This window comes from Aquarana catesbeiana, linkage group LG10 (assembly GCF_042186555.1).
Source record: "Aquarana catesbeiana isolate 2022-GZ linkage group LG10, ASM4218655v1, whole genome shotgun sequence".
NCBI lineage: Eukaryota > Metazoa > Chordata > Amphibia > Anura > Ranidae > Aquarana > Aquarana catesbeiana.
Genome location: NC_133333.1, coordinates 116,884,541 through 116,911,958, shown reverse-complemented (window position 1 = coordinate 116,911,958; position 27,418 = coordinate 116,884,541). Strand labels below are relative to the sequence as shown.

At 39.9% G+C, this 27,418-nt stretch overlaps 1 protein-coding gene across 4 annotated transcripts in view; it reads right to left on the bottom strand.

The window, feature by feature from the left end:
• Positions 1-1,139: 1,139 nt before the first annotated feature.
• HMBS (hydroxymethylbilane synthase) overlaps positions 1,140-27,418 on the bottom strand; it is a 42,039-nt gene continuing 15,760 nt past the window's right edge. For 3 of the 4 annotated variants that reach the window (XM_073602521.1, XM_073602520.1, XM_073602518.1), the window contains exons 2-14: positions 22,896-22,949; positions 22,710-22,782; positions 21,863-21,912; positions 21,669-21,724; positions 19,622-19,699; positions 19,455-19,532; positions 16,010-16,085; positions 14,313-14,426; positions 11,305-11,343; positions 11,072-11,191; positions 6,339-6,392; positions 6,118-6,204; positions 1,140-3,502 (exon numbers count right to left, since the gene is read on the bottom strand). In XM_073602521.1, coding sequence (XP_073458622.1) covers positions 3,329-3,502; positions 6,118-6,204; positions 6,339-6,392; positions 11,072-11,191; positions 11,305-11,343; positions 14,313-14,426; positions 16,010-16,085; positions 19,455-19,532; positions 19,622-19,699; positions 21,669-21,724; positions 21,863-21,912; positions 22,710-22,749 — 966 coding nt within the window. In that variant the 5' untranslated portion in view covers positions 22,750-22,782; positions 22,896-22,949 and the 3' untranslated portion in view covers positions 1,140-3,328. Of the gene's footprint in view, positions 3,503-6,117; positions 6,205-6,338; positions 6,393-11,071; positions 11,192-11,304; positions 11,344-14,312; positions 14,427-16,009; positions 16,086-19,454; positions 19,533-19,621; positions 19,700-21,668; positions 21,725-21,862; positions 21,913-22,709; positions 22,783-22,895; positions 22,950-23,334; positions 23,588-27,418 lie in introns of those variants that run through there. The other variant, XM_073602517.1, reaches the window with a different exon arrangement.

The window sequence follows — 27,418 nt, the reverse complement described above, 5'->3', positions numbered from 1 at the left end:
CAAAAACCAAACTGTTTCGGCAATATATCCACGGTTATTAAAGAGATTCTGTCAGTAATATATAGAGATTGCCATTACTGGCCTCAAATTGCTTGGATGTCATGCTGAACCTCTAGCTGTAAAACTTTTAGTCAATGACCCATGCTTCTGACCTCTGGAGATTTCTGATGTGCCCGATTGGTAAACTCAAAGAGTGAACCCAGTTAGTCAACATATTGCAATGGCAGCATTCCTCTCGTGGCAGGTTAATTTGCCATGCAATATACAATACTGGGTCTGAAAACATGTTTATACAAAGTGATGCAATGAAATACAAATGTTTTCTCAGTGATATCCATAAATAGTAATAGATGGAGATTTTAAAATACCATAATGATCAGGAATTAGGAGTGTTGGGTGGGTGATCCGATATGTTATAGATAAGACGACCTGGCACATTTCACATTAGAGTCTGAGCTGGTAATTGAAGTATTTTTGAATGCCTTTTATCATAGACTTAAAGTGTGTGTGTGTGTGTGTGTGTGGGGGGGGGGGGGGGGGGGGATTCCTTTTAGAGTTATTAACATGAATCAAAACCAAAGTGATATATTCAATTTCTGCCCTTATGTGGGCTACAGTCCAGCACTTAAATTGGTTTATGAATTTACATTCCCATTCCTCTTTTTTGTAATGGTTATGTTGTGGCCTCTGGTGTAAAATTGGATTGCTAAAACAAAACTCCTTTATCTGGGTATGGTGGCTGCCATACTTAGTTATTCCCTTTTTAAATTGAAGATCTGTGTAGATCCATTCTTGTAATCCAGCTATACTTTTCTTTGGGTGTGATCTATGCCATACTGTTTATTCCCATTACCTCATCAAAATTATATACTTTCCCAAGCTATTATAATATTTCTTTAAAGAAGATGCAAGTATGGTGTTGATTCTGTTAAAAAAATATATAAGGACACCTCTCAAAGATGAGAAACATATAAGAATGGGCACACTTTAAACAGGTTTTTTGGACATTCAAAGAGTTGTTTAAAAGGCAGAAAACTAGATTGATAAAGGGCACGAGGAGGGTCTCGATGACAATGAATGGTTTCACAAACTGGCTAGCTTCTCTTAGGATAAATAACAAAATGTAAAATAATGCATAGTCTGGGGAATTCAGAATTATTTATTAGAAATTTACTACAAAGTCACATGGTATGATTTTCTCTGTCAATTACAATTATAGAAATTTGCATGACAAAATATTAATTACATCAAGGCACCATAATCATAGCTCATCTAACATACTTCATATAGCTTAGAAAACGGTAAAAAAAAAAAGAATGAAAAATATGTAAATAATTTTAACACAGGGCTCATACATGTGGGGCATCTGTACACGTACGCAATGCATTTTTGAGCTGCATTCAATGCTCACTGAAAAGAACATAGGATGTTTTTTTTTTTTACTTTGGACACAGTAAGGAAGGTCAAGTTTTATCTGTAGTCTTTTGTCTCCATTGGGTGGGGGGGTATTTTTCCCCTGACTTTTGTTGAGGCAGGAAGTCCCTCCAGTGGGGATGTAGTCTGCATCAAAGCACTTTGTCAGTAAATAGGGAAAGGGTTAAAACCTCTGTCATGGTATTCCTGTCTCAGTGACAGCCATCCTTCCCATTTCTTGTGCTGATATCACATGTATAGGAAGTGAGGCTAGATTTCTTATATAGTATCTCAGACAGCAATAAAAACATTACAGGTGTATGTATTAATTGCAAGTCTATTCAAATAAAAAAAAAAAATAGCTAAAGCTGGACTTTACCTGAACCCTATGGAGAAAGAAAACTACAGAAAAAGCACACAGTGAACTCAAGAGTACTTATCTAGTCGGCACTTCTCCTTTCTAGTGAACAGTGGGGATAAAGGCAACAAAAAAAAATACTACCACATGCATGAACCCTAAATTTGAATATACATTCTCTGTGTGGTTGGTGGTTTGGAGTTTGTAAACTAAAAACCTACATGAAAAAGCTGGTAGAAAAAGTCATCAGCTTCTGTAATGCAAGTAGTCTTATACATCTGAGATACAGTTTAAAGCTGAATTCCATGTATGGCACTTTTTACATAGTTACATTGGTCCAGCATGTACCATACCTAGCTGATCCACCTGGAAGCTGGAAATCATTGTAGTCAGCACTGCTAGCTTCCAGGTCCTGTGCCAAGCAACTGCGCTACTGCTTATTGACACAGGAGGTTGCTCACTCAGCACAGGCACTATTTCCTCAATGAGCGCAAAGCATTCTCTGATTGGACAAGTTTGATGGGCAGAGCGATGGCGCCACAATTTCCACCTCACCCAACACAGAATGCTTTGCATTCATTGAGAAATGCAAAGCATTCTCTGAATGGTGCCATGCTGGTCAGATAGCCTATGCTCAGGTAGCAGGGCAGCTGCTCAGCACAGGAACAGAACATAGTGGAGGTCACTGTAGTAGTGGTGCCTAGTACATTGATCAGTCAGGTATGAAATATGCATAGTGAGATTGGTCCAAGCTTAAATATAACTATATGAAAATATCTATACCAGGAATTCATCTTTAATAACTGTTTAAAGTAAAAATATGCATTACTAATTCAAAGAAATGTGCGTAAAGTGAACCTGTCCTGAGGAAAGATGACAAAAACTAGTATTAGCATGGAACAGCAAGTACCATATGGTGCCCTTGCATATCTTTCTGGTCTGTGTAAATGGTGCTCCAGAGTACTCTGGGATGTGGGCTGTAAATGACTACAAACCTTTCTTCAATGCAGTGCTTTAGAATACCCTCCACATCCCATGGTGCAATTCAATCCTTCTGTAATGTTCACCAAGAGCACCCACAATACAGGGGTGGAGGGGAGGACAGGCAACATATGGTGATTGCTGTTCTCTGCATCCCTGTTCATTTAATCTTTTCTGAGGACAATTTCATGTTAAGAGCACTCAGTAGCAGCACACTTTAAAAAGAATACCACTTCTTGACCAAAACATTCTTCTTTATCAAAATAATTAAATTAGATATTTCTACAGCGAACAAAAATATTTTTTGCCTTGAGACAATCTTGACACCTCAAAAACCTCAGCCTCTGCCTTGCTCGGCCACTGCTCTGGTATCACTGTCTGGAGAATTCCAAAGGGGCCTAATAGTAATCCAGTTCCAGATTAAGTCTACAGATACCAGCCCAAAGCCTTATTCTTAAAGCAGTGTTGCATGGCAAAAAATGAGAATGGAGAAGAACAGAGAATACAAAGTCTATTAAGGATGTCCATGTCCCAAAATTGAAGGGGCATATATTCTTGAACTGTAGTGATATGCTATTATCTGGCATCATTTAGCTGTCTAGCCACAGTTAGGATCTCTTTGGCCCCTTTGCTTATTAACAGGTTTGCTAGATCTGCTCCTAAAGTTTCAGCAGCTTCCAGAGCTTTATGAGGTACTCCAAGTGCTGTGATACCCACATGTTGGGCATCATCATCTGGACATTCGCCTTCCTGTAAGCGAAACATACATGCGTGATTAGTCAGTAGTCACTACTGTACATAATAAATGGTAGTATAAGCTTACTTTTATCACTGAGCTTTGTTATCATTTTATATTAAAAGCAAAAGAAGTCAACATGTATTAAACATTTAGCCCTGGTTCACAGTATGATTTATCCTGTGATTTGAGTTGAAAATTGCATGACAAGTCGCACCCCATTGCCAGCAATGGAACCCTTGTAATAGTTACTGACTCAAGTTGCAGCGACTTTGAAAAAAGGTTCCTGCACTACATTTTGCATTCTGCTAAATGAAGTAGCAGTGAAACTGGAGGTCCAAATCACACTAATCAAGGTTCTAAAATCATTCTGAAATAGCACGATTTCAAAGCCGCACTGGTGTGAACTAGGGCTTAAGGCGTACTCTCAAACATTTTGTCTGCACCTTTGAAAATAAACACTTCTTCCTCACCGGCTCAGAGAACCCTCTTATGCCAAATTAGAATTACTTAGAAGACAAATTTTCAAATATAAAATAGCTGTGACTTCGTTGACTAAAAACAAGAACATGAAAGCAGTGTTTTCCAATAAAAAAAAACAGGGTTTTTATTGGGATAACAGAACATCTAATGACAATTTAAACAATGGCTTAGTTGCTTACAGTGAATAAGAAATGTATTCCTTCATAAGAAAATTATAGCGGTGGTACAGATTTTATTTATATATTATGATCAGGACAAAAATTTTAAAAACACTATTTTTTATTCCTACAAAAAAATTCAAGCAAAAAATATTGTATAATAATATTATGTTTTCTGTTCAGACAAAAGGTGGAGCTCTAGCTTCCTTTTCTCTTTAGGATTGGTATCTCATTCTCAGCTTTAGGGTAAAAAAAAAAGTCCAATGCTGGTAAAAGTGAATTGGGTTAATTTATGGAATACAGACCAGCCTTTCTCCACCCTTTTAGCCCAGAGAAACCCTTCAATTAATTATCAGGTTTCGGGGAGCAATTCATTGGGGTCAGTGGGACAAGTGTCCCTTACAATCATGGCCATTGGTGTCAGGTAGCTGACTCAGCCAAGTGGCATTGGGCCTGGAACTATGAAGGCACCATCAAGCAGGAGGTAAATCTTCCACAGTGCAAGGAACCCCTAGAAGCCTCTGGAGGAACCCTGGTTGAGAATGGCTGATATAAACTGTTCACTTAGCAAAGTGAATATTGACTAAGTCTAGTAAATAAGAGGAAGCTCTTTATTTCAATGCTCCAATCATGTGCTAGCAAAAAATCCCCTTTTTAATTGTTTTTTAGAATTTACACACTCCAAATAATCCTTTTTATTATAAATGTGGTGATTATTTTTTTTGCATTGACTGAAATTTTCTTATTGAAAAAAGGAAAAAAGTAAGAAACTGCGCATCGGTGAAGTGAACAAAACAATATCAATTAAAGCTGCGATTCCTCTATGTAACACAAACACAGTAAAATTAAAATGGGAAAAAAAAAAAAGGGGGTTGAATCGCGCTAAAAAGGAATAGCGATCATATATATCATCGCCAACCCAAATGTTGAAAAGTGGGTGAAAAATACCTATTGGTGCATTAAACATGAAATTCAAAACATTTTAACAAATGAATGATCAATCAAATATGCAATAATATATATATATATAAAAGTCCATATACAAAGAGATGAGTGAATCACCCAAGTGATGTAAAGATGAAAACTCCAAAAAGTTCCAAAGGATCAGATGAAGATAAAATCTTGCTGTGAGAAGAAAAAAGTGCTTGTTCCACCACCATAAATAAGACTGGCCGCTTACCAGAATCTCATGATCCCCCGTTACAGAGGATCAGAGAGAGCTGTCAGTATTGATTCGGAACACGACCAATGAACTGTCTGATGCTGACAGACTGACAACTTCTGGGAATAGGATGGATCAGTCATGGCATATCTCCCTTCCCTAGTTCTAGTAATCTATATGCAGTCTGTACTCACATAGCACTGAAAGCTCCTGGTACTTCCGGCTAACCTATACCTTCTGCTTTGAACCTCTCCTGCTGTGGGCTGATGTCTGAGTACCTGTCAGTGTGAACATCTTTAGTATGGTACCAAGGTCTCTGATGTTTCATCCCGGTATAAGGCTTCTGGTCCATTGGTCGTGTTCCGAATCAATACTGACAAACAGCTCTCTCTGATCCTCTGTAACGGAGGATCATGAGATTCTGGTAAGCGGCCAGTCTTATTTATGGTGGTGGAACAAGCACTTTTTTCTTCTCACAGCAAGATTTTATCTTCATCTGATCCTTTGGAACTTTTTTTGAGTTTTCATCTTTACATCACTTGGGTGATTCACTCATCTCTTTGTATATGGACTTTTATATAAATATTATTGTATATTTGATTGATCATTAATTTGTTAAAATGTTTTGAATTTCATGCACCAATAGGGAATTTTCACCCACTTTTCAACATTTGGGTTGGCGACGATATATATGATCGCTATTCCTTTTTAGTGCGATTCAACCCCCTTTTTTTTCCCCATTTGAAATTTTCTTATGTGTAGTCCTTATTTATGCATATTTTATACATTTTAGGGTACCAGTAAACCTGTTTATTCATGTCCTCACCTCATTTGGGAAAACCACACATGTCTGCATTGTCTCTTTAAGGCATTCTGAACCATCAAGGCTGTAGACCGCTCCAGTTAAATACAGCTGTGGAACAGAAATAGTTTTTTTTAGATACAAAAACATCTGATCAAACACAAAAGATATAAAACCATAAATCTGAAAACAGAACAAGGGAGAGTCAAGATTCTGATTCCCCACTCACGAAAACAGATCATTACCTGGGAGTCTTGTAGAACTGTACACACAGCTACAGGCACACTGCAACCGCCCTCCTATAAGAAAATAATGTATCTTGAATTAACCACTTGAAGACCGAGCCTTTTTCTGAGATTTGTTGTTTAAAAGTTAAACAAAAAAAAAAAATTTAATATAGAAAATTACTTAGAACCCCCAAACATATTTTTTTCAGCAAAGACCCTAGAGAATACAATGGCGGTCGTTGCAACTTTTTATCTTGCACGGTATTTGCGCAGCAATTTTTCGGACACTTAAAAAAAAAAAAAAAAAAAAAAAAACAGTTTCATGCTTTAAAAAAACAAAAAAAAACAAACTATTAAAGTTAGCCCAATTTTTTTTGCATAATGTGAAAGATGAAGTTACGCAGAGTAAATAGATACCCCACATGCCACGCTTCAAAATTGCACACGCTCGTGGAATGGCGCCAAACTTCAGTACTTAAAAATCCCCATAGGCGACGTTTTAACATTTTTTACTGGTTACATGTTTTGAGTTACAGAGGAGGTCTAGGGCTAGAATTATTTCTCTCACTCTAACGTTCACGGCGATACCTCACATGTGTGGTTTGAACATCGTTTTTATACGTGGGCGGGACTTACGTATGCGTTCACTTCTGCGTGCAAGCTCAAGGTGACAGGGGCGCTTTAAATTTTTTTTTTTTTTTTTTATTGTTAATTTGACTTTTATATTTTTAGTTTGACACTTTAAAAAAAAAATTTTGATCACTTTTATTCCTATTACAAGGAATGTAAACATCCCTTGTAATAGGAATATGGCACGATCGGTCCTTTTTATAGTGAGATATGGGGTCACCCCACATCTAGGCTGGGAAGCCTAAAATAAAAAAAAAAAAAAAAAAACGGTCACGGCTTCCCAGCCGAGGCGGCGCCGTGTTTTTTTAATGCAGAGGCCAGGCGTGACGTCATAACATCTCGCCCGACATCCAAACGATCATAGAGACTCCGGTGACCATCTGGCCCACCGGAAATCTCTATGATCACCATCCAGGGCCAGCGGATCTGTTCTCTGACTCACCGATGGAAGCGGTGAGTCAGTAGAAGCACCGGAGGGCGGCGGGGGGGGGGGGGATGTCCCATCCCAGCGCCAGTAAGAACGATCAAGCGGTGGAACAGTCGCTATGATCATCCTTATGGTGTAGAGAATCACTGGCTGAAAAAGATGATACCTGAATGATGTCTGTAGCTGCAGGCATCATTCAGATAAACCCCTGGAAAGTCAAGGATGTCCCTGGACACCCTACGGGCACTAAGTGGTTAAATACTATTCATATTTCTTTGATATTTTGCATGCCAAGAAGTCAGCTTTCTGCATTTTTTAATTTTTTAAGTTATTTCTAGGTTTTTTTTTTGTTCAATCGGGAAGGGTTAGAACCTCTGTCAGGTTTTTACTTCTGTGTTTCCATTGGGGAAATTTACTCTCCCAATCTGTCCTGTTGACCAGCATCAGTGTCCTCAGAACTGGAGTATAAGAGAGATCTTGTAATGGAGACACCATTTCTATCAAAGGTGAGATTTATTCTTTGTTCAGGAGACACACTGGGCACCTTTGCTGCCATTGTTCTATGTGCTGGGTGTCCAGTGTGCCCCCTGTGCCTTTGAGGAGGACTGGGCTACCTCCAGGGCCACCTGCCCCTTATCTATCCATTAGAATGCATATACTCCCACATAAATTTAGTAGTGTTAGGACTGCAAGCAATACACAGGGTGCCGTGAAGAGGCCTTGCAGCTTACACATGCATTTGCAAATGTGTGCTAACTAAACCCATTTCTAAACGCAGACTGTTGGACAGGTTAATTCGGTTGGTAAGCAGACTGGTTGGTGAGTTGAACTGGGGATTTACTCAGGGATTTACTCTTACTTCCAGTTATGTTTACAGGACAGAAAGTGAAGGTGACTTTCACCAATGAGGTAAAACACAGATATACCCCCCCCCTCCCACAGAGGTTCTTACCTTAAGTTCTTTTAGGTAAAGCTGACCATATTCTCATCTCTACTTTACATGAAGTAGCAACTACACAATCTATACAATTTATATTCAGTCAGGTAGGCCTTTGCACTATATACCGTATTTATCGGCGTATAACACGCGCCGGCGTATAACACGCACCCCAAGTTTAGGAGGGAATTTTAAGGAAAAAAACTTTTAGGAGGGAAGTTTAAGGAAAAAAAACTTACATTTAAATGCCCATCAATGCAGCCTCATCAGTGTTCATCTGCAGCCTTGTTAGTGCAGCCTTGCCCCAGTGTCCAGTGCAGCCTTGTCAGTGCAGCTTTGCCCCAGTGCAGAATTGTCAGTGCAGCCTTACCCCAGTGCAGCTTGTGGTCAGTGCAGCCTTGTCCCCAGTGCCGCCGACATACACAAGTTTAGTGTGTATTTTTAAATATGGCGCCACGGAGTTCGGAGGGACTCGGCGGCGCTCGTTCAGCCGAGAACACAGTGACTGGGCGGAGCTGAGATACACATAGCCGAGGGTTCTCGGCGCCGTTCACAGTCACGCCCTGTCCCTATGATGGACATAACAGAGGTCCAATGGCGGGACTGGGAGGGACTGTGAACGGCGCCGAGAAGAGCCGAGAACCCTCGGCTATGTGTATCTCGGCTCCGCCCAGTCACTGTGTTCTCGGCGGCGCTTGTTCAGCTGAACGAGCGCCGGCGAGTCCCTCCGAACTCCGCGGCGCCATATTTAAAAATACTCGCTATGTGAAGGTCGGCGGCGATCGCTCCGATAGATCACAAAAATAGCGGGGATCGGCGTATAACACGCACCCACGATTTTCCCCTGATTTTAAGGGGAAAAAAGTGTGTGTTATACGCCGATAAATACTGTAGTTGTTGACAAATCTTCAGTAGATTGTACAAACAGATCTGTGGTCAACTTAAAAAAAATCTCTATAACTACATAAAATCTAATGCTTAAATTCTTTCAGCTACGGGAATACCAAATATGTATGTAATTCTTTCATAGTTAGAATATTATGGTTTAATAACTGAAAAATTACTATTTTCAGGTAAGTAAAGCTAAAGCCTCCTTCAATCTGGAGGGACAGTGAATAGTGAATGACCACACTCCAGTAAAACAGACTCCTTCATTGATACAAATCCATAACACAAGTATAATAAGAGGAGTGGGAATTGCACTAAGGATAATAAGGTAGGAATACACTCTACAAAAACCAGAACCACAAAGCAGTGAACAAAGGTTGCAAATCAATGTATCTGAGAAACTTAGTTTCTGTTCTGCAGGTGACCGACATACACGTTGTTCAAAGCATATCTAAACCCCAACACAAAAATACATATTAGCTTACCTTAAATCAGGGGTCTCTAATCTAAGGTAAGCCAATATGGTCTCTGAAACTTTTCACAGAGGGCTCATTTACACTCGCTTTGACTTCAGCACACATGAAAGCACCTACCGCTTCAACACGCCGTTACCCACTCCTCCTCGTACAATTGTGTCCCCCATTAGAGCCATCACAACCACCCCCCCTCCCCCCGCACATTTGTTTTGTCCCCATCAGTTTCCCAGCACATTAGCATTTTACCACTGTACTGTGTAGGCTGGTGCCACCTCCTGGCTCCCGCCCCACTGTTATGCCGCGTACACACGACCGGACTTTACGGCATACTTGGTTCGGCGGACCAGAGTCCGTTGGACAATTCAATCGTGTGTGGGCTCCAGCGGATTTTTTTTCCCCAAGAGTTCGACGCACCTAGAAATGAAACATGTTTCAAATCTTTGACGGACTTGAGTCCGGTCGAAAAGTCTGCTCGTCTGTATGCTAGTCCGACGGACAAAAACCGATGCTAGGGCAGCTATTGGCTACGAACTTCCTTGTTTTATTCCAGTCACACATCATCACGTACGAATCCATCGGACTTTGGCTGATCGTGTGTAGGCAAGTCCGTTCATTCAGAAAGTCCGTTGTAAAGTCCGTCAAAAAGTCCGCAGGACAAAGTCTGCCGTAAAGTCAGCTCGTGTGTACGCGGCATTACACAGGCACGCTGTATGTGAAATTACAGCACTAAAGGGCACTGTGATCTTAACAGCAGGGCGGGAGCCAGGAGATGCAGCAGGCCTGCATTGAAGGACTTCATTGATGGCTAGGATGTTGGTGGTAGCAGAACCTGAGGCGCTGGGGGGGCTGCCAAATGCAACTCCCCCACCCCATAAAGCTTGAGACTGTCCCTGCAGTGAGTCTGAGGACTCTAGTTACAGGCCAGAAAAACATCCTAGTGAGCCGGCTGTGGTCAGTGGACTGTACTTTGAAGACCTCTGCCTTGGATAAAGCAGCTGCATTTGTTTGTTTTTTTTTTTACCCTTTTTTACCTGGTAATCCTGTAAATAACCCTTCCTGTCTCTGGGTGTCTCTGCTCACTTACTCCACTATATCTATGGAGGGAGCCATGGTTGTCACCCATGCTGAACTTTAAACTTGCCTGCCCTTTGTTTATCTCCATTAGATGGAGGTGGGAAGATTGTGTAAACTACTAAAGATCCTTTCATCTTTGGGAAGTGACAAGGACACTGCATCTCTGCCATAATTAACCAGTGTTTTCTGTACTTACTGAAAATGTTCTTAGCCTTTTAAAAAAGAAAAATAATGCAGCCACCACATCTAAGTGCTGGAAAGCTGCAATACATGACTTTTTGTTTTTCAGTTTAGTTATCCTTAACTGTGTGCCACTTACCAGTCGCCTCATGAAAGATCTTTCAGCTATACAGCGTAAAACAGTCTGAGGATCCTGAAGGGCAGACACCATATTCAAGATATGCTGGTCTTTGGCTCTAACCTCCACAGCCAAAGCTCCCTACAGAGAAATGTACAGGATTACTACACCTTATATACCTGCATGACAAAATAAACAGATTTCTATGTAAAAAAGGCCAAAACGTAAGAAACTGTCTGTCTGCATAAGCTTACCTGACCCACTGCATAGAGGCACTCTTCAGGAGAAAGGATCTAAGAGAAGAGAAGACATATAAACAGGCTGAGCAGCTGTCAAGTACTGTCTATTCCATGCCCATTGGGCTTAAAGTGTATCTATGAGCGAAAACAAAAAGAAAAAATATATCTTACAGAACATGCACACACAATGGGCTGTGCACTTTCCCTGTGTGACTTCTAATTGAACAAACTATACCCGTTGATTCTGCCAAAAACATACATCTCGTTTCCCGTAGAACAAATGACAACACTCTTTTATTTAAACAACCACTCCCTCCTCTGTGTTTGTGGTGTTGAAGGAGAGTGGTCAGTCATTCCTTCCCCCCATAAATGCCTCCATTGCTCAGCTGGAATAAAGGGAAGGAATGTATGTCCATGTTCAGTATACATGCTGCTAACGTCCATTGCCTGTGCTGCAGATACAACCATAACAGGGCCTGATAGAGCAGCAACTGGTTTGAATACAAGATGATGTCTTACTGCCTACTGTTCTTAGGCATATGTCTGCCTGACTATGCCCAGTCTCATAGGCTAGGTTTAGACCCGTGTCTAAACTGCCGCTCCTCTAAAAAAAGATCTGTGTTTGGATCACTTTTCAGAGGCATTTTACAGGCAGAGAGGAGGCAATGTGATGCCTCCTCGCCATCTATGCTGCACTAACGCACTGCAACCACGTGTTGCCGGGCTTCCCTATTCACTTGCATAGGATACGTTTGGTGGGCTTGTTGCCTGCTGAGCGCAACATGACAGATAATTTTTGCATCGCGGCCATGGTATGTAAACACCCCCATTTTCTGCCTTTGCACCTTTGAGTATTGGGCACTAAAAACTTGCTGAACTACACGTTTTTTGATGACCACCAACCCAGAGTCTTCAGAAAAACAAGCAATATTGTCACTTTGTGTGCCATTTATAGTAATCAGGCCATATAGCTGAAAGGTACTGAACATTTCAAATGTTGATGGTAAGTTTTATTTTTTTGCACAAAAAAGATTTTTCAACATTATCTTGAGGGTAAACAGTGTAGTCCCTCAGGCTATCAAGTGAATCAATCTAATAAAAAAAAAAAAAAATTGTGTCGTGACGTAATGCATAGGGAGTGGCTGGATATCGAATGAACCGAAAGTGACGTAAGAGGCGTCTGCAACGCCGTGTATTTTACATCTCTGCTGTTTTTTAACCTTTTCTTTGTAAGTGCCCATTTGGCCATTTAATAAATCCATTATTTTAAACTACGGGAGATTCTTCTTTTATCCCCTTATATGCCCGTTTTCCGTGAATGATTATGCTGCGAATCCGGAACCCATCATTTGGAATACACTATTTGGAGAAACACCACTGGCTATTGCTGGCTTCAAAAGGTCAGGAGATTCATAGATTTCCCCCAGCTAAGCGGATTGCTAACGCTGTATATACTTCATATTGAGTTAAGAGTCCAGAGAGCATTAAGTGGTGTTTATGAAGATCTCCTATTGAAGATTCCCTCTGATGACACATTCAGCACTTTGTCTATTTTAGACATAGTGGATATTTTATTACACTACACAGTTTTGTGCTATAGTTCCATGCCTTTGAACGACCTGGGACTTCATACTCATTTGCACAGATTGTTTGTTCATTTATTTATTAGCTATTTGCACGATACGTTATTTGCACAGGAGTGTATTTTGCACTTTGTTATATTTATTGTCATTTTGCACGGTACACTTTATTGCTTAATTCTGCACAGGAGTTTTATTTTGCACAGGAGTGTATTTGCTTATTTTATATAGGAGATTTCGTATTTATTTTTCACAGGTAACATACATTTTTTATTAAGTTTCGCTGATCACTTTTTTACCTTACATTATCTTGAGGGTATTCATGTCATTAGCAACTACAGTGAGGCAACTGCTTTAAAAAGGTCAAAGACTCTCAGTTAGGCTTGCAGTGAGAAGCACAAGGCATACCTAGGAAGCAGAGCCTACACATGCAAATGAAAATTTGGCTACTTTCATGTACTTAGCTCATCATAAACTATACATAGAAATCATTTTTTAAGTAAATGAAAACACATATTTAGGATTAGCTAGTGTTAGTGACATTCAGCTGGACTTGTTGTTCTCCAATGTTGAAAACGTTTTAGACAGGGTTGTGACGCCCATGAGGCTGACAACCTAGTCGGCACTCATGGAAGCAAGGTGAGGGGGAATGTGCTAAAACCACAGGCTTATGTCACTGTGCTGACTGCTTGTGTGTGCTGTGTGTGTGTGTGTGGGCAAAGGGGGGAGATTGGGGCGCGTGTTGGCGCAGCACAAATGGCCACCGCATCCATCCCCAGCGCTGCCCTGCCTTTGCTTTGCATGAGCTGAGTGATATATTTAACATTACACAACAAATCTAGTTGATGTGAGGAACTTCTACAAGCTATACCTTGACCTGGATAAACAGGACCCTTCACTGACACTTTTAAAGTGGTTCTAAAGGTAAAAGGTCTTTTACCTTAAAGCATTCTCTGCATTAAGGTAAAAAAACATTTAATAGTAACTCCCCTGCAGCCGCCCCCCATCCCAAATACTTACCTGAGCCTTAACTCAATCCACCGCTGTGCACATCTACAGCAGCTCTTCCCCCTTCTTCCCAGCTCTCACAGGCTTGGCTGGGAGCAGCGGGAGCCATTGACTCCTGCTGCTGTCAATCAAATTCTGTGACCAGAGAGAGTGGAGAGCGGGGGGCGGGGCCGAGCCAGGCTATGTGTGTTTGAATAGACGCAAACAACCTGGCTCGGGATTGAGCACTCACAAGTGCCCCCCTAGGAAGTGGCTTCCTGTGGGGCACTTGGTGGGGGGAGGAGCCAGGACAGAATTTATATAGCGCCAACAGTTTACGCAGCGGTTTATATGTGTACATAATGCTACATTCTTCCATGCAGTTATTTTCAGTCTTCCATGCTGTCGGCTCTAGAGAGCTTTACACACTACTACATATACCAATACTCTTCTTACCTGACCAATACGGTCCTGCCAGCCCATGCGGCACAATCCAGCAGCTGCTAGAACAATGGCACTGAAATTTTCATGTTCGTCAAGTTTTTTCAAGCGTGTATTCAAGTTTCCTCGCTAAGAAAAATGGGAGTTAAGGACTGAAAACAAAATGCAAGGTAAAAAAACAAAACCTAGTGCATGAACAACACTGAATGTAAGCCAATGGCTGCAGTTAAGTATACAGTATGTAAGGTCACATTTCCCCCCCCCCCCCCCCCATTTTAGATAGGGTAGCAAATGGTTAGAACTCCTGTTAGGAGGGGGTGGGGGTTTCCTTTCCCTTCTCTTCCTGTTTTGTAGACATGACAGGAATTGAGATGAAATCTTTCTGCAGTGGGTAAAAACCCTGCAAGTACAAAGAAACGCTTGATCCTGGCAGGAATACATTGAAACTGTAATTTCACGTGGTGAGCGGACATCATGCCTTTGCTGAATGGAAATCCTAAGCAGTGTTGACAGTCCTGTCTTATGTTATGGAGATGAAGAGAGGGGGAGGTTTTCTGTCATTAGTAAAAAAAAAAACGAAAGCAATGTTGTCAGCCCAGCTTACATTTCTGTACAGCAGAAGCAGTGCTGGAAGCACACTGGAATTTTGTCAGGATCAACCAGTATTTTCAGAACTTTCAGTATTTTTTTTAAATAGACAAAACATGGTAAAATTATTAAAGGGGTTGTAAACCCTCAAGGTTTTTCACCTTAATGCATTCTATGCATCAAGGTGAAAAACCTTTTGTAGTACAGCAGCCCCCCAGACCCCCCCCCCCCCCTTTAATTATCTGAACTCGACCATTCCAGCGACGGAGATGAGCAGAGCAGCTCCAGCTGCTGTCTTGGGCCCTCACTGGCTATAGATAGCAGAAGTAGCCATTGGCTCCCACTGCTGTCAATCAAAGCCAGTGACACGGGAGCCAGGGCCGAGTCCTGCTGTCTGTGTCAATGGACGCAGCAGCAGGACTCGGGAGAGCGCCCACACGAGTGCCCCCAGGAGCGCCGCTGGGGGACCCCAGAAGAGGAGGATCAGGGCCCCTCTGTGCAAAACCCTTGCACAGAGGAGGTAAGTATGACATGTTTGTTATTTAAAAAACAAAAGCAAAAAAAACCTAACCTTTACAAACCCTTTAAGCATTGAACAGATGTCCTGAATGTTTTTTTTAATCACAAATATACTATACAAGTTGTTTAGCTGTCCCCAAGATTCCTCCATTATCCCTGAACTCCCCTTAGAAAACCCCTTAAAAAATGGACTCTTCAGAATTCCAAATGTTGAATCACATTGTTATGTAGCATCACACTTTAACTTCACATTGTTCTGTTCATAGCTCCAATTGTCAAGAGAATTTTTACCAACCTTTGTATATTAGGCATATCAAAAATATCTATTGATTGGAAGACACACCAAATTATAATATGAAACAAATACTAGATGAATATTTATCCTATTGCTAAATTGAGGTTATTTTTTACTGTGGAGTTGACAACCCTGCAATGGTCCCCCACCCCCTTTTTTTCTCTGTCTCCTTCTCCAATTCTTTGTCTGTATACATACAACCTGCTGACACTGCCGTTTTTCACTAAGAACATGATTTCATGTCATACTATTGTGTTTTGTTGCATACCTTTAAATAAAGAAACAAATGCGGTCACTTACACAAGGATACAATATCTTTGAACTCTAAATGAGGGTACAATTTCTTTAACTGAGCCGCTCTTCGAAGAGAACTTGTTCCAATTATACTGCAATTACAAAAATGACATTAGGACCCAATAAATCTATACTGACATAATGGTGATACAATGGCAAAAAAGTAAACGTTAATATGTTTCACACTAGTTTTGGTTTACACACATTATCTACCACATCTTTAGAAAAAAAAACAATTCAGACTCATCTGACTTTCCCCATGCAAAGATCCTGCTACAAGCAATGTAAACAGTGAAAAAAACGTTCTCAATGGAGGAAGAGGGAGACGGCACAACTTTTTCCTAAAGTTAATTACCACCAGAATTTTAGAGACAGGAAGAGGATGGGGCATCCCTGCAGTGAAGAGTTCTCCGGGGTCCAGCTGCCTGCACAATGTGGGACATACTTCATTATTGTTAAGTGATGTCACCAAAGCTCTAAATATATATATCTAAACTTCAGATTTAATTATGTTTTATTCACCATAGACAAGCAAATTAATTTGCATCAACTCATTTTAAATTTGCTTATTTGACCCCCCATGCTCTCATGTTGTTCATCCCTTGTGATGACAATTACAGTAAATCAAAAAAATTTAAATAAATAGTGTAAAAAAATAAAAATAAAAATAAAAATGAAAGCGCCCTCATCCCCCTGTGCTCACGCGCAAATACGAATGTATGCAAACTTTGATATGATGCAATGCACATGTATACATATAAAGAGCGTTATATTATGGTAGAATTCTCTGATTTCAGAGTGGTGATTCATATCCCTGAAGAAGACAACCAAAACGTCGTTGGATACAGTACCCAATCCATGTCATTGCTGGAGTACAATCAGCTTATGAGTTTGGGTATCACCACTTCTCATTTCCATGTTTTGTATACAAAATTGTTTTTAATTGTCCCATGTGGGAATTTTTTACTCGCGTTTCAATAAATCATACTTTTTTATTATATATTGTTATGTTTGGTTGCCTTTAAAGAAAGTCCCAATTAAGAGATTAAGGAAGTATTGCCACAATGTATTAACAAAATAAATTAAGGGTACCATCATCCTATATTAATATAGTAGAAAGGGGGAGGAGAAATTTGCAAGGGCTATTCCAAATATTGCCCTAAATCTCCAAAGGAGGTGTGGACTATCACGGTACCCAAATACGATAAGACATGAGTAAAATTTACAATTTATTATACTTTTACAAAAAATGCTCATTACAACAAAAACAACATAGTGATTGTTGCACAAAATACATAGAGACAATATCATTTAAAATTAACATTTGAAAAGCCCCCACAGATGTATAGAGGCATGCTGATGTGGGTATAGACATTGAGGTCAATAGTTGGTGATATAGGTGATAGTCCACACCTCCTTTGGAGATTTAGGGCAATATTTGGAGCAGCCCTTGCAAATTTCTCCTCCCCATTTCTACCAATTCAGAGATTGCTTATGTACAACAAAACAGGGATGATGGCAACCCTGATTCAGCCCTAGATTAAATAAATAGCGTCCAGAGCTCATGTTTAACCCTAAATTGGTAACCTGTAAAGGCTTTTAAAATGGTTCTAAAGCTTTAAGGTTTTTTTTACCTTAAAGGCTATGTTTATCTTTAGAACATTTTACATATTCCACCCATATTTAGGGTTGAACATATAACATGTTTCAACTACTGCCGCCTCTCCCCCTGATCCCCCCCTCCCTGTGAGAGAGGGCGGGGGATCTTCTGCCTGCACCAGCTGTCACAATTTAAAAGCAGAGCGGATGTGCAGGGATCCAGAGTTCTGTGAATGAATGAACTACAAGTACCATCATCCACCATGGCCAACAACTTGTAGTTCTTAATGAACTGTGAGGGCGCTGGTGCAAACTCTCATAGTTCATTGATTCTTCCTGCAATTCAGTAACTGCCTGCCTGTATCATAGGTATTGGCAGACAGTGTACTGAGAATCTGCAGGATCCTGGCATTGAACCCACAATCTGCCTAATCACGGGAACAATGTTTTACGGGCTCCAGTGTAAAAAAAAAAAATAAAACATATTTTTTTTACCTGGAAAATGATGTGCATTTATTATTTTTTAGAAAAAGTGAACTTATCCTTTAATACATTCCCTGCAAAAAGATAAAAAAACCTTCTGTGCTGCAAGATCCCCCCCCTCACGCCCTTATACTTACCTGAGCCTGATCTCGATCCAGCACTGTGCATGAGAGACAAGGATCAGGGTCGCTCTGTGCAAAAAACATTGCACAGAACAGGCAAGTACAACGTTTTTTTTTTTTTTAAATAAAAGGAAAGGTTTAATATTGCTTTAAAGCATTGCTTATGGAGATTTTTTAGGTACCATTAGGTAGTTTATAATAAATATCTGGACATCGATATCACCAAAATGTACAAATCGCAATTATAGCACAATAAATAATAATTCATCACAAATATATCATATCAATTCATAAAAATGTCATGATAAATAATATAAATCTGCAATCAATACATAAGTAAATGTGCTGTGTTTGCTGTGCAAAACATGCAAAAGTAAATATGGTGCAAACAATTATTAACTCGATCAAAGTGTCTTATGCTATAATTCAAACTTCTTTGATAAGTCCAAAAAAACACTTGTGCAAGGAGAATCTTCTTTATGCCCATTACCACTATTTAAAGTGTCCAGTGCAAAATTATGAAAGGATATGTTATATTTTGATGAACTGTTTATTGTTATATTTTAATATTTGCACATTTTAGTGATAGTGCTGTCCAGATATGTATTATTTATTTTGGGGTGTCTCTTACATATAGCAGCTGATAGTTCTATTCACCTAGGATTGTTTAGTGATCCGTGATGCAGAATAATGGATTATTTTGCTGTACCATTGGGTAGTCTGTCACCATTTCATGGGTGTGTACATTTTTAAATCCAACGTTCAACATATTCTATATTTTACCAAAAATTGGGTACTATATTGTGTTCGTGTGCACTAAAATGTATTTAATTTTTTTTTTTTCCTGAAAATTTGCATTAAACGCTGCACAAATATTGTGTGACATAAAAAACATTGCAACAACCACAATTTTATTCTCCAGGGCACCTGCTTTCAGAAAATATAAAATGTTTTGGGGGTTTTAAGTAATTTTCTAGCAAAAAATAAATACAAATGCGGTTTTGAAATGTACGTGAGAAATTTCAGAAGTGGCCTGAGCAGAAGTGGTTAAAATAATAAAACAAAGAGAAATGGTATGAAATAACCAAAGCAAACAAATGTCACCCTTCATCCTGTTTAGAAGAGACAGAATTAGAAAAAAAAATCATGGACTGGTAGCTATGGGTAACAATACTTCATATATTGTTAAATTTTTTTCTTCAAATGTTAGTGCCACAAAGGCAGCAATTTAAGTAGTGATACAGCAAAGAATTTTACCTGTTTTCAGACAAAGTTTCTAACTTATTCCCAGCAAGTTTAGGATGAAACACAACTGCATCAAATGGATTCTCACGCCTGAAGACACAAAAAAGGAAACTCCTTAGTTACTAAAATGACAAAATTATTTATACCAAGTTAGATAAGTAGAAGAGGATAAAACATACTTGCATACGGCTCCAACAGTGAAACCAGCAGGTAATGTTGTTGGTAAATCCTTCAATGAATGAACCACTAGGTCAACCCTAAACAAAAAAACAAAACAAAAAAAAAAAAAAACTGCAAAATTACGGAGAGAAGAGTGAAGATTTGCTTTGTTATAGGAAACATGGAAATGTTAACTGTGCCTTTACAGCCCCCCCCCCCCCCCCCCCCAAAAAAATGATCCTTCTGTCTGAAATTCCTCCTAAAAAGAAGCAGAGAGGAGGATGCCATGATCACAGAGCTAACACAGGGTTTGAACTTCTGTCTCTGACAGAGGTACAGAGAGGCAGGCAGGGCGCAGCTAAAGCAAATAAGTGGCTCTATAAGTGAGCTTTTATATACGCTCCCACTTTTGGAATGACTACACAGTAGTAACATAGTGGTACAGTGAAACCACAGTGTGCCATGGAGGAATAGGCATCCAACCCTCCTAGAAGTGTGTTAAATCCTGAAGATTCTTTATATAGCTCTGCAAGAGAGCAATGATCAGAGCACCGGGATGGGACAGCTTCTGTTCCTTTTTTTTTTTTTTAGGTTACCTTTCTTTATAGTTGAGGAAATTACTATAAATAACTCCACAGACCAGTTGGTGTGACCTTACTAGCAACTACAAATTTTAGAAAGGAAGTGTGCATTGACAACTTACATATTGCTAGCAGTGCAGGTTTCCTGCAATTCTCACTAGCATCCTCTGCACAAAAAAAAACAAAACAAAAAAACACAATTTTCCTTCATGAAGCATTAAGCTTCGTTCTTTGCCTTCTACCTAACCACTATCTATTATGTGTTTTTGCAACTTAAACCCTTCTCCTTTAACAGGCACCACCAATTACCAATATTACCACCAGCAAGTGTTGTAGACAATTCCCTGATCATAATAAAATTATAGCACATTTGTACAGCCGATTTTTGGCATCGTGCACAGGGGCGGATTCATTTATGCTGCATTTTTTTCTGCCAGAACTTGGCAGAAATTTTGCCTCTGTTACGTATGTGTGCATTTATGCGCGTATGGTGTTTTTAAGCATACAAGTGTAGACTCATTCTATTGGCTAGAATAGTCATTTATTCTAGTTAGTACATTTATGCACGTTTACATGCGTACACATGTAAATTATGCTCATAGACACCTTTCCAAATGCAGCTTTGGGAATTTTTTTACGCCCCAGAACGTTGCACACAAATGCATGTGCATGGCCACATTAAATGCCATGAAGCTGAATTCATGGACATAAAAAAAAAAAAAACAGGCAGGTGCTCCTAGCAGCGGCATTTTTTTTCTGCCTGTGTGCATGAGCCCTTATGGTACAAGGCATCCAAAAGTCTGCCTATGATGGTTTGTGCAAATTCTGCAGTACTGGTAAATACATTTCGGCTTCTTTGACTTAAAGGATAAAGTTTACTTTTATTTAAGTTCACCCAAGTCCCTGTTTTAACAGTGAGCAGGGGAATTTTCTCCCCCCACTTGCTGCAACTATCTGAAGAAAACGCATCCATGCGGAGCTCCGCCCACCCAGCCATGTCATCCTTTCACAATGTTCTGTGAATTGAAAAACTACAAGTTCCAACATGCTTTTTGGCTGTCAACTTGTAGTTTTGAATGAACTACCATGACGCTGTTGAGCGCTGTGGTAGTTTATTGTCTGTTCCTCTCAGTGTTGTGTGTATCTGCCTGCCCATACGAGGTAAGAGCAGACAGATACACTAACAAATCTGCAGGAGTCCTGCATGGCACTCACAATCTGCTGATCCAATGGTTTACAGGCTCCAAGTAAAAAAAAAAATAATAAATGCAAAACGCAAAAAAGATGTGCATTTATTTATTTATTTTTTTTTTTAAAAGCCCAGGTGCTGCATACAACTGCCCACAGACATGAAAGGCTGCGCACAGCTGTACTGAGGTATACATACCGGTACTCAAGTAAACACGAGTATAGAAAACAAGAATGTGCATGAGGGTTTATGGTAAATGTAACACATGCCTCTTCAGTTTTGAACAACCCCACTTACTCATTTCTCTCCAGTGCATTCTCCAGCTCCTTTGTAAAGAGGCTCTTCTCTCCTATCTGCAACGTGGAATGTATAGCAGTCAGTAATATAAGGAACTATAATTCAGACTCTCCCAAAAAAAAAAAGTAGCTGTACTGACTAAACTACATGCTGCAGACACTATGGTAAAAAAATAAAATAATCAGAAAACCAACCTTTGATAAAGCAGTATCCAGAATTTTATCCCCTGTTGTGGACATTGCCACTAGAAAAGAAAATGTTACAATAACATTAAAAACAGAGGAGAAGAAAGTGTGAAATGCTTATTTTTTTTTTAATGATGAGATCAGATACAAATGGGGCAAAAGCTGAGGCAGATGGAAAAAATACAAGACCATTAAACAGCTAGATCAGCCTTTCTAAACCTTTTCAACATGGAGGAACCCTTAAAATAACTTTTCCATCTCAGGGAACCCCTGCTAAAATTTATGGTCAGTGTGATAGTTAGTGGGAAGAATTACCCCCTTACAGATAGCATTTTTTTACCAGAGGCAGAAATTGCTCAAGGAACCCCTAGCAACCTCTGGAGGAAGGGTTCCATGGAATGCTGGTTGAAAAACCCTTAGCTTGTTTATAAATCACAAAATATTAAATGCTCACAGAATGTATTGCAGGTCTGTTCTATGGTGAACACTTATGTTGGCCCAACACAGTGAAATTTGGCCAGTCCCCTATCTGACATACTTCGATTGATAAATCAAAAGAGCTAGGTGGAAAATGTCAGACGAACGGTGGATGCAGGCACTGTTCAGGAATTTTGACAGCTGGCAGAGATAGCTGCCAAAATATGATAGACCAGCAGGGGGGGGGGGTGATTACTCCATCTGCACTGTGTAGCGTGGATGAAAGATTCCATTCGAATTTTCCATTCGGCAAAAGAACATCCTATACATATATGGCCAGCTTTATACAGATACAGTTAGTTACACAGGCAAATAAATACCCTGTATAGTTGTGAGAACAAAGGCTTAGCAAAAACATTGATCAGGTCATATCACTCACCAATTTCAAATGGAACATTAGCAAACTTCTGGCTCAGCATTTCCACCACGCTGTCAGTCTGGATACGTGCTAGCTGTAGAAAGATACAGTACACATTGATCCAAGGTCAACTAGTTCCTGTCATACACAAGAAATGTAAAAAATGTGGTAAATAAATTTTGTCTACTGAAGTTAAGGAAGGCTCACCTGGCTTTTCCTTGTACCGACTCTGATGACATCTCCCCTCTGTCCAAGACCATCCTAAAATAACAAGTTATGAGATCAGACTGGAAAACACAGAATAAGGGGCAGAAAAGATCACATTAGGTGCATGATAATGATTTTATATGCCATGCATGTTCCTTGATATGTGTTAAAGCATCATGGTTATACAGTCTATATTACATTTATGGCATGTGTCATTTCATTGCACATTTTCTTAATAAATATTTACAATGCTGTTGAATATTACAAAAAAAAAAAAAAAAAAAAAAAAAAAAAAAAAAAAACACACAAGTTGCAGTTAAGACAGTAGTTCTAAAAAATTTAAAGTATTTTGCAGATTCCTTTCTAAAACATGAATTCCTAACTAATTTTTCAGAAGATATACAACAAATATACAATTATCTGAATTTCTCAAATTTACCTTGGTTTTGAAATTTTCCATTTTCAGAGCAAAACCCTTGTAAGGAATACAGAACTCTTCTACACGTGTCTTCCTCCTACTCTGCAGGCTTGCTCACAGTTTCAGTTAAAAGAATATTCCTCAATGGCAATATGGACAAGCTGATAAGTTGCAGGGCCTGGGGGTGGGACAGATAGTATTCTGCGACTCCACCCCTCAGTGCAATTTAACACAGAATCTCAAAATTTGTTATCAGTGGAGCTCAGGCTGGACTTCTTATCAAAACCCCAAAAATGATGGTGGCACTTATCTGAGCAGAAAATGGGAACTCCTCTCTTTGTGCTGAGCTGCCAAAATGAACTACCGCGTCCTCACTAAAGTAGAGGTATCACATGCTGGCACAATCCTTTTATTCAAACTAGTTGGGGAAAAAGTAAAACAAATTCTGCAACTATCTTGGACTTAAACCATCTGCTACAATAGTAATAAATACAGCGGATATAGGCTGGCAATACATGGATCAGTTCTTTTCCATCAGTCAGGGGGGCGATCAGAAAAAGCCAAACAGATTCCCATACAAGTGAGGTGCATAGTGGAATCCTCCCCGCTGTGCTTTATTGTTTTCATGTAGGGTGATAAACAGCATATCCATTGATACAGTACAGAGCATTGCATGGTGAGTACATATGTGCATATACAGAACAAGAGATGTGAGAACACCACCACATGCAGTAACTAGATAACATCCGTGGATACAGAACACAGAAGATCTGGGTACCAACAAACGCAGTTCAGACTCCCATATTATATTGCTCACAATGGGGTAATCACCATTAAACCATTAGGTGGAGGTCCAGGGGGCCCACACCTTTTCATATTTCCACAGACATATCATTTTGTGTACTAGCCTGTGTGGGCGTGCACCGATTGGCCAGTGGAGGAGCCAGTCAGGGGGTCTGGCGGACGCGATGTCCACCCGCCATTGTTCCCCACAGGGACAGAATGGGGATCTGCCAATGTATACACAGGATCTTGTCTTCCTGCAGGAAGACGGATCTCTGTGTTGTCCCAGTCAAACTGTCCCCCATACAGTTAGTAAACACACCAAGGGAACACAATTAATCCCTTGAATGCCCCCTAGTGTTAAACTCTTCCCTGCCAGTGTCATCTATACAGTGATCAGTGCATATTTTTAGCACTGATCATTGCAATAATGTCACTGGTCCCAAAAAAAAGTGTCAAAAGTGTCCGGCCTGCCGCAATCCCTCTAAAAATCGCTGATCACTGCCATTACTAGTAAAAAAAAAAAAAAAAAAAAAAAAAAATTATATATAAATATATATACACACACACATACACACACATATATATACATATACACATATATATATATACACACACACACACACACACACACTCACTATCTCACAAAAGTGAGTACATCCTTCACATATTTGTAAATATTTTATTATATCTTTTCATGTGACAACACTGAAGAAATGACACTTTACTACAATGTAAAGTAGTGAGTGTACAGCTTGTATAACAGTGTGAATTTGCTGTCCCCTCAAAATAACTCAACACGCTAAGTGAAAATGTCCAAATTGGGCCCAAAGTGTCAATATTTTGTGTGGCCACCATTATTTTCCAGCACTGCCTTAACCCTCTTGGGCATGGAGTTCACCAGAGCTTCACAGGTTGTCACTGGAGTCCTCTTCCACTCCTCCATGACGACATCACAGAGCTGGTTGATGTTGGAGACCTTGCGCTCCTCCACCTTCCATTTGAGGATGCCCCACAGATGCTCAATGGGGTTTAGTTCTGGAGACATGCTTGGCCAGTCCATCACCTTTACCCTCAGCTTCTTTAGCAAGGCTGTGGTCGTCTTGGAGGTGTGTTTGAGGTCGTTATCATGTTGAAATACTGCCCTGCGGCCCAGTCTCCAAAGGGAGGGGATCATGCTGTGCTTCAGTATGCCACAGTACATGTTGGCATTCATGGTTCCCTCAATGAACTGTAGCCCCCCCCCAGTGCTCCCAGACCATGACACTCCCACCACCATGCATGACTGCAGGCAAGACACACTTGTTTTTGTGCTCCTCACCTGGTTGCCGCCACACATGCTTGACACCATCTGAACCAAATAAGTTTATCTTGGTCTCATCAGATCACAGGACATGGTTCCAGTAATCCATGTCTTTAGTCTGCTTGTCTTTAGCAAACTGTTTGCAGGCTTTCTTGTGCATCATCTTGTGCTCCCCATTCACACCTGAGACCTTGTAACACTAACGAGTCACATGACACCGTGGCTAATTGGGCCCAATTTGGACATTTTCACTTAGGGGTGTACTCACTTTTGTTGCCAGCGGTTTAGACATTATTGGCTGTGTGTTGAGTTATTTTGAGGGGACAGTAAATTTACACTGTTATACAAGCTGTACACTCACTACTTTACATTGTAGCAAAGTGTCATTTCTTCAGTGTTGTCACATGAAAACATAGAATAAAATATTTACAAAAATATGAGGGGTGTACTCACTTTTGTGAGATACTGTGTATATATATATATATATATATATATATAATAAAAATGCCATAAATCTATCCCTTATTTTGTAGACGCTTTAACTTTTGCACAAACCAATAAATATACGCTTATGGGGATTTTTTTTATCAAAAATATGGAACAGAATACATATTGGCCTAAACTAATGAAGAATTTTTATTTTTTTATTGGGTATGTTTTATAGCAGAAAGTAATAAATATATATATATATTTTTTTTTTCCAAAATTGTTGGTCTTTTTTTTGTTTATAGTGCAAAAAATAAAAACTGCAGAGGTGATCAAATATAACAAAAAGAAAGCTCTATTTGTGGGAAAAAAAAGGACACAAATTTTATTTGGGTACAACGTTTCACGACCGTGCAATTGTCAGTTAAAGTAATGCAGTGCTGTATCGCAAAAAATGGCCTGGTGGTTAAGGGGTAAATCCTTCCGGTCCTTAAGAGGTTAATGGTACTAGAAAAGGACGAACACATAGAAATATAAAAAACATAAATTTTATTACAAAACCTTAAAATAATATATGTTAAAACCACAAGGGTTTTAACATACACTATATTGTCAAAAGTATTGGGCCACCTGCCTTACACGCACATGAACTTTAATTGCATCCCAGTCTTAGTCCGTAGGGTTCAATATTGAGTTGGTTCACCCTTTGCAGCGATAACAGCTTCAACTCTTCTGTAAAGGCTGTCCGCAAGGTTTAGGAGTGTGTCTATGGGAATGTTTGACCATTCTTTCAGAAGCGCATTTGTGAGGTCAGGCATTGATGTGGACAAGAAAGCCTGGCTCACAGTCTCCGCTCTAATTTATCCCAAAAGTGTTCTATCGGGTTGAGGTCTTAAGATTTCCCTTCACTGGAACTAAGGGGCCAAGCCCAACCCCTGAAAAACAATCCCACGCCATAATCACCCCTCCATCAAATGATTTGGACCAGTGCACAAAGTAAGGTCCATAAAGACATGGATGAGCGAGTTTGGGGTGGAGGAACTTGACTGGCCTGCACAGAGTCCTGACCTCAACCCAATAGAACACCTTTGGGATGAATTAGAGCGGAGCCTGCGAGTCAGGCCTTCTCGTCCAACATCAGTGCCTGACCTCACAAATGTGCTTCTGGAGGAATGGTCAAACATTCCCATAGACACACTCCTAAACCTTGTGGACAGCCTTCACAGAAGAGTTGAAGCTGTTATAGCTGCAAAAGGTGGGCCAACTCAATATTGAACCCTACAGACTAAAGCTGGCCATACACCTATAGATTATCTGCAGATTTTCTATGGTTAGATGGAAAAAGTGGAAGATTCCTCCATCCACACAGTTTAGCGAACATGGAGAAATCTGTTGCACTTTTTCCATCTAACCATAGAAAATCTGCAGATAATCTATAGGTGTATGGCCAGCTTAAGACTGGGATGCCATGGGGAAAAGTGCCCTGTATTGAAGTGGTTAAAGTGGTAATCATCACTCCCATAGAGATCTGTGCTCAACATTTACAAACTGGAGAAGAATGGTACTTAAAAACTTCAACAAAGCTTGCCGGAA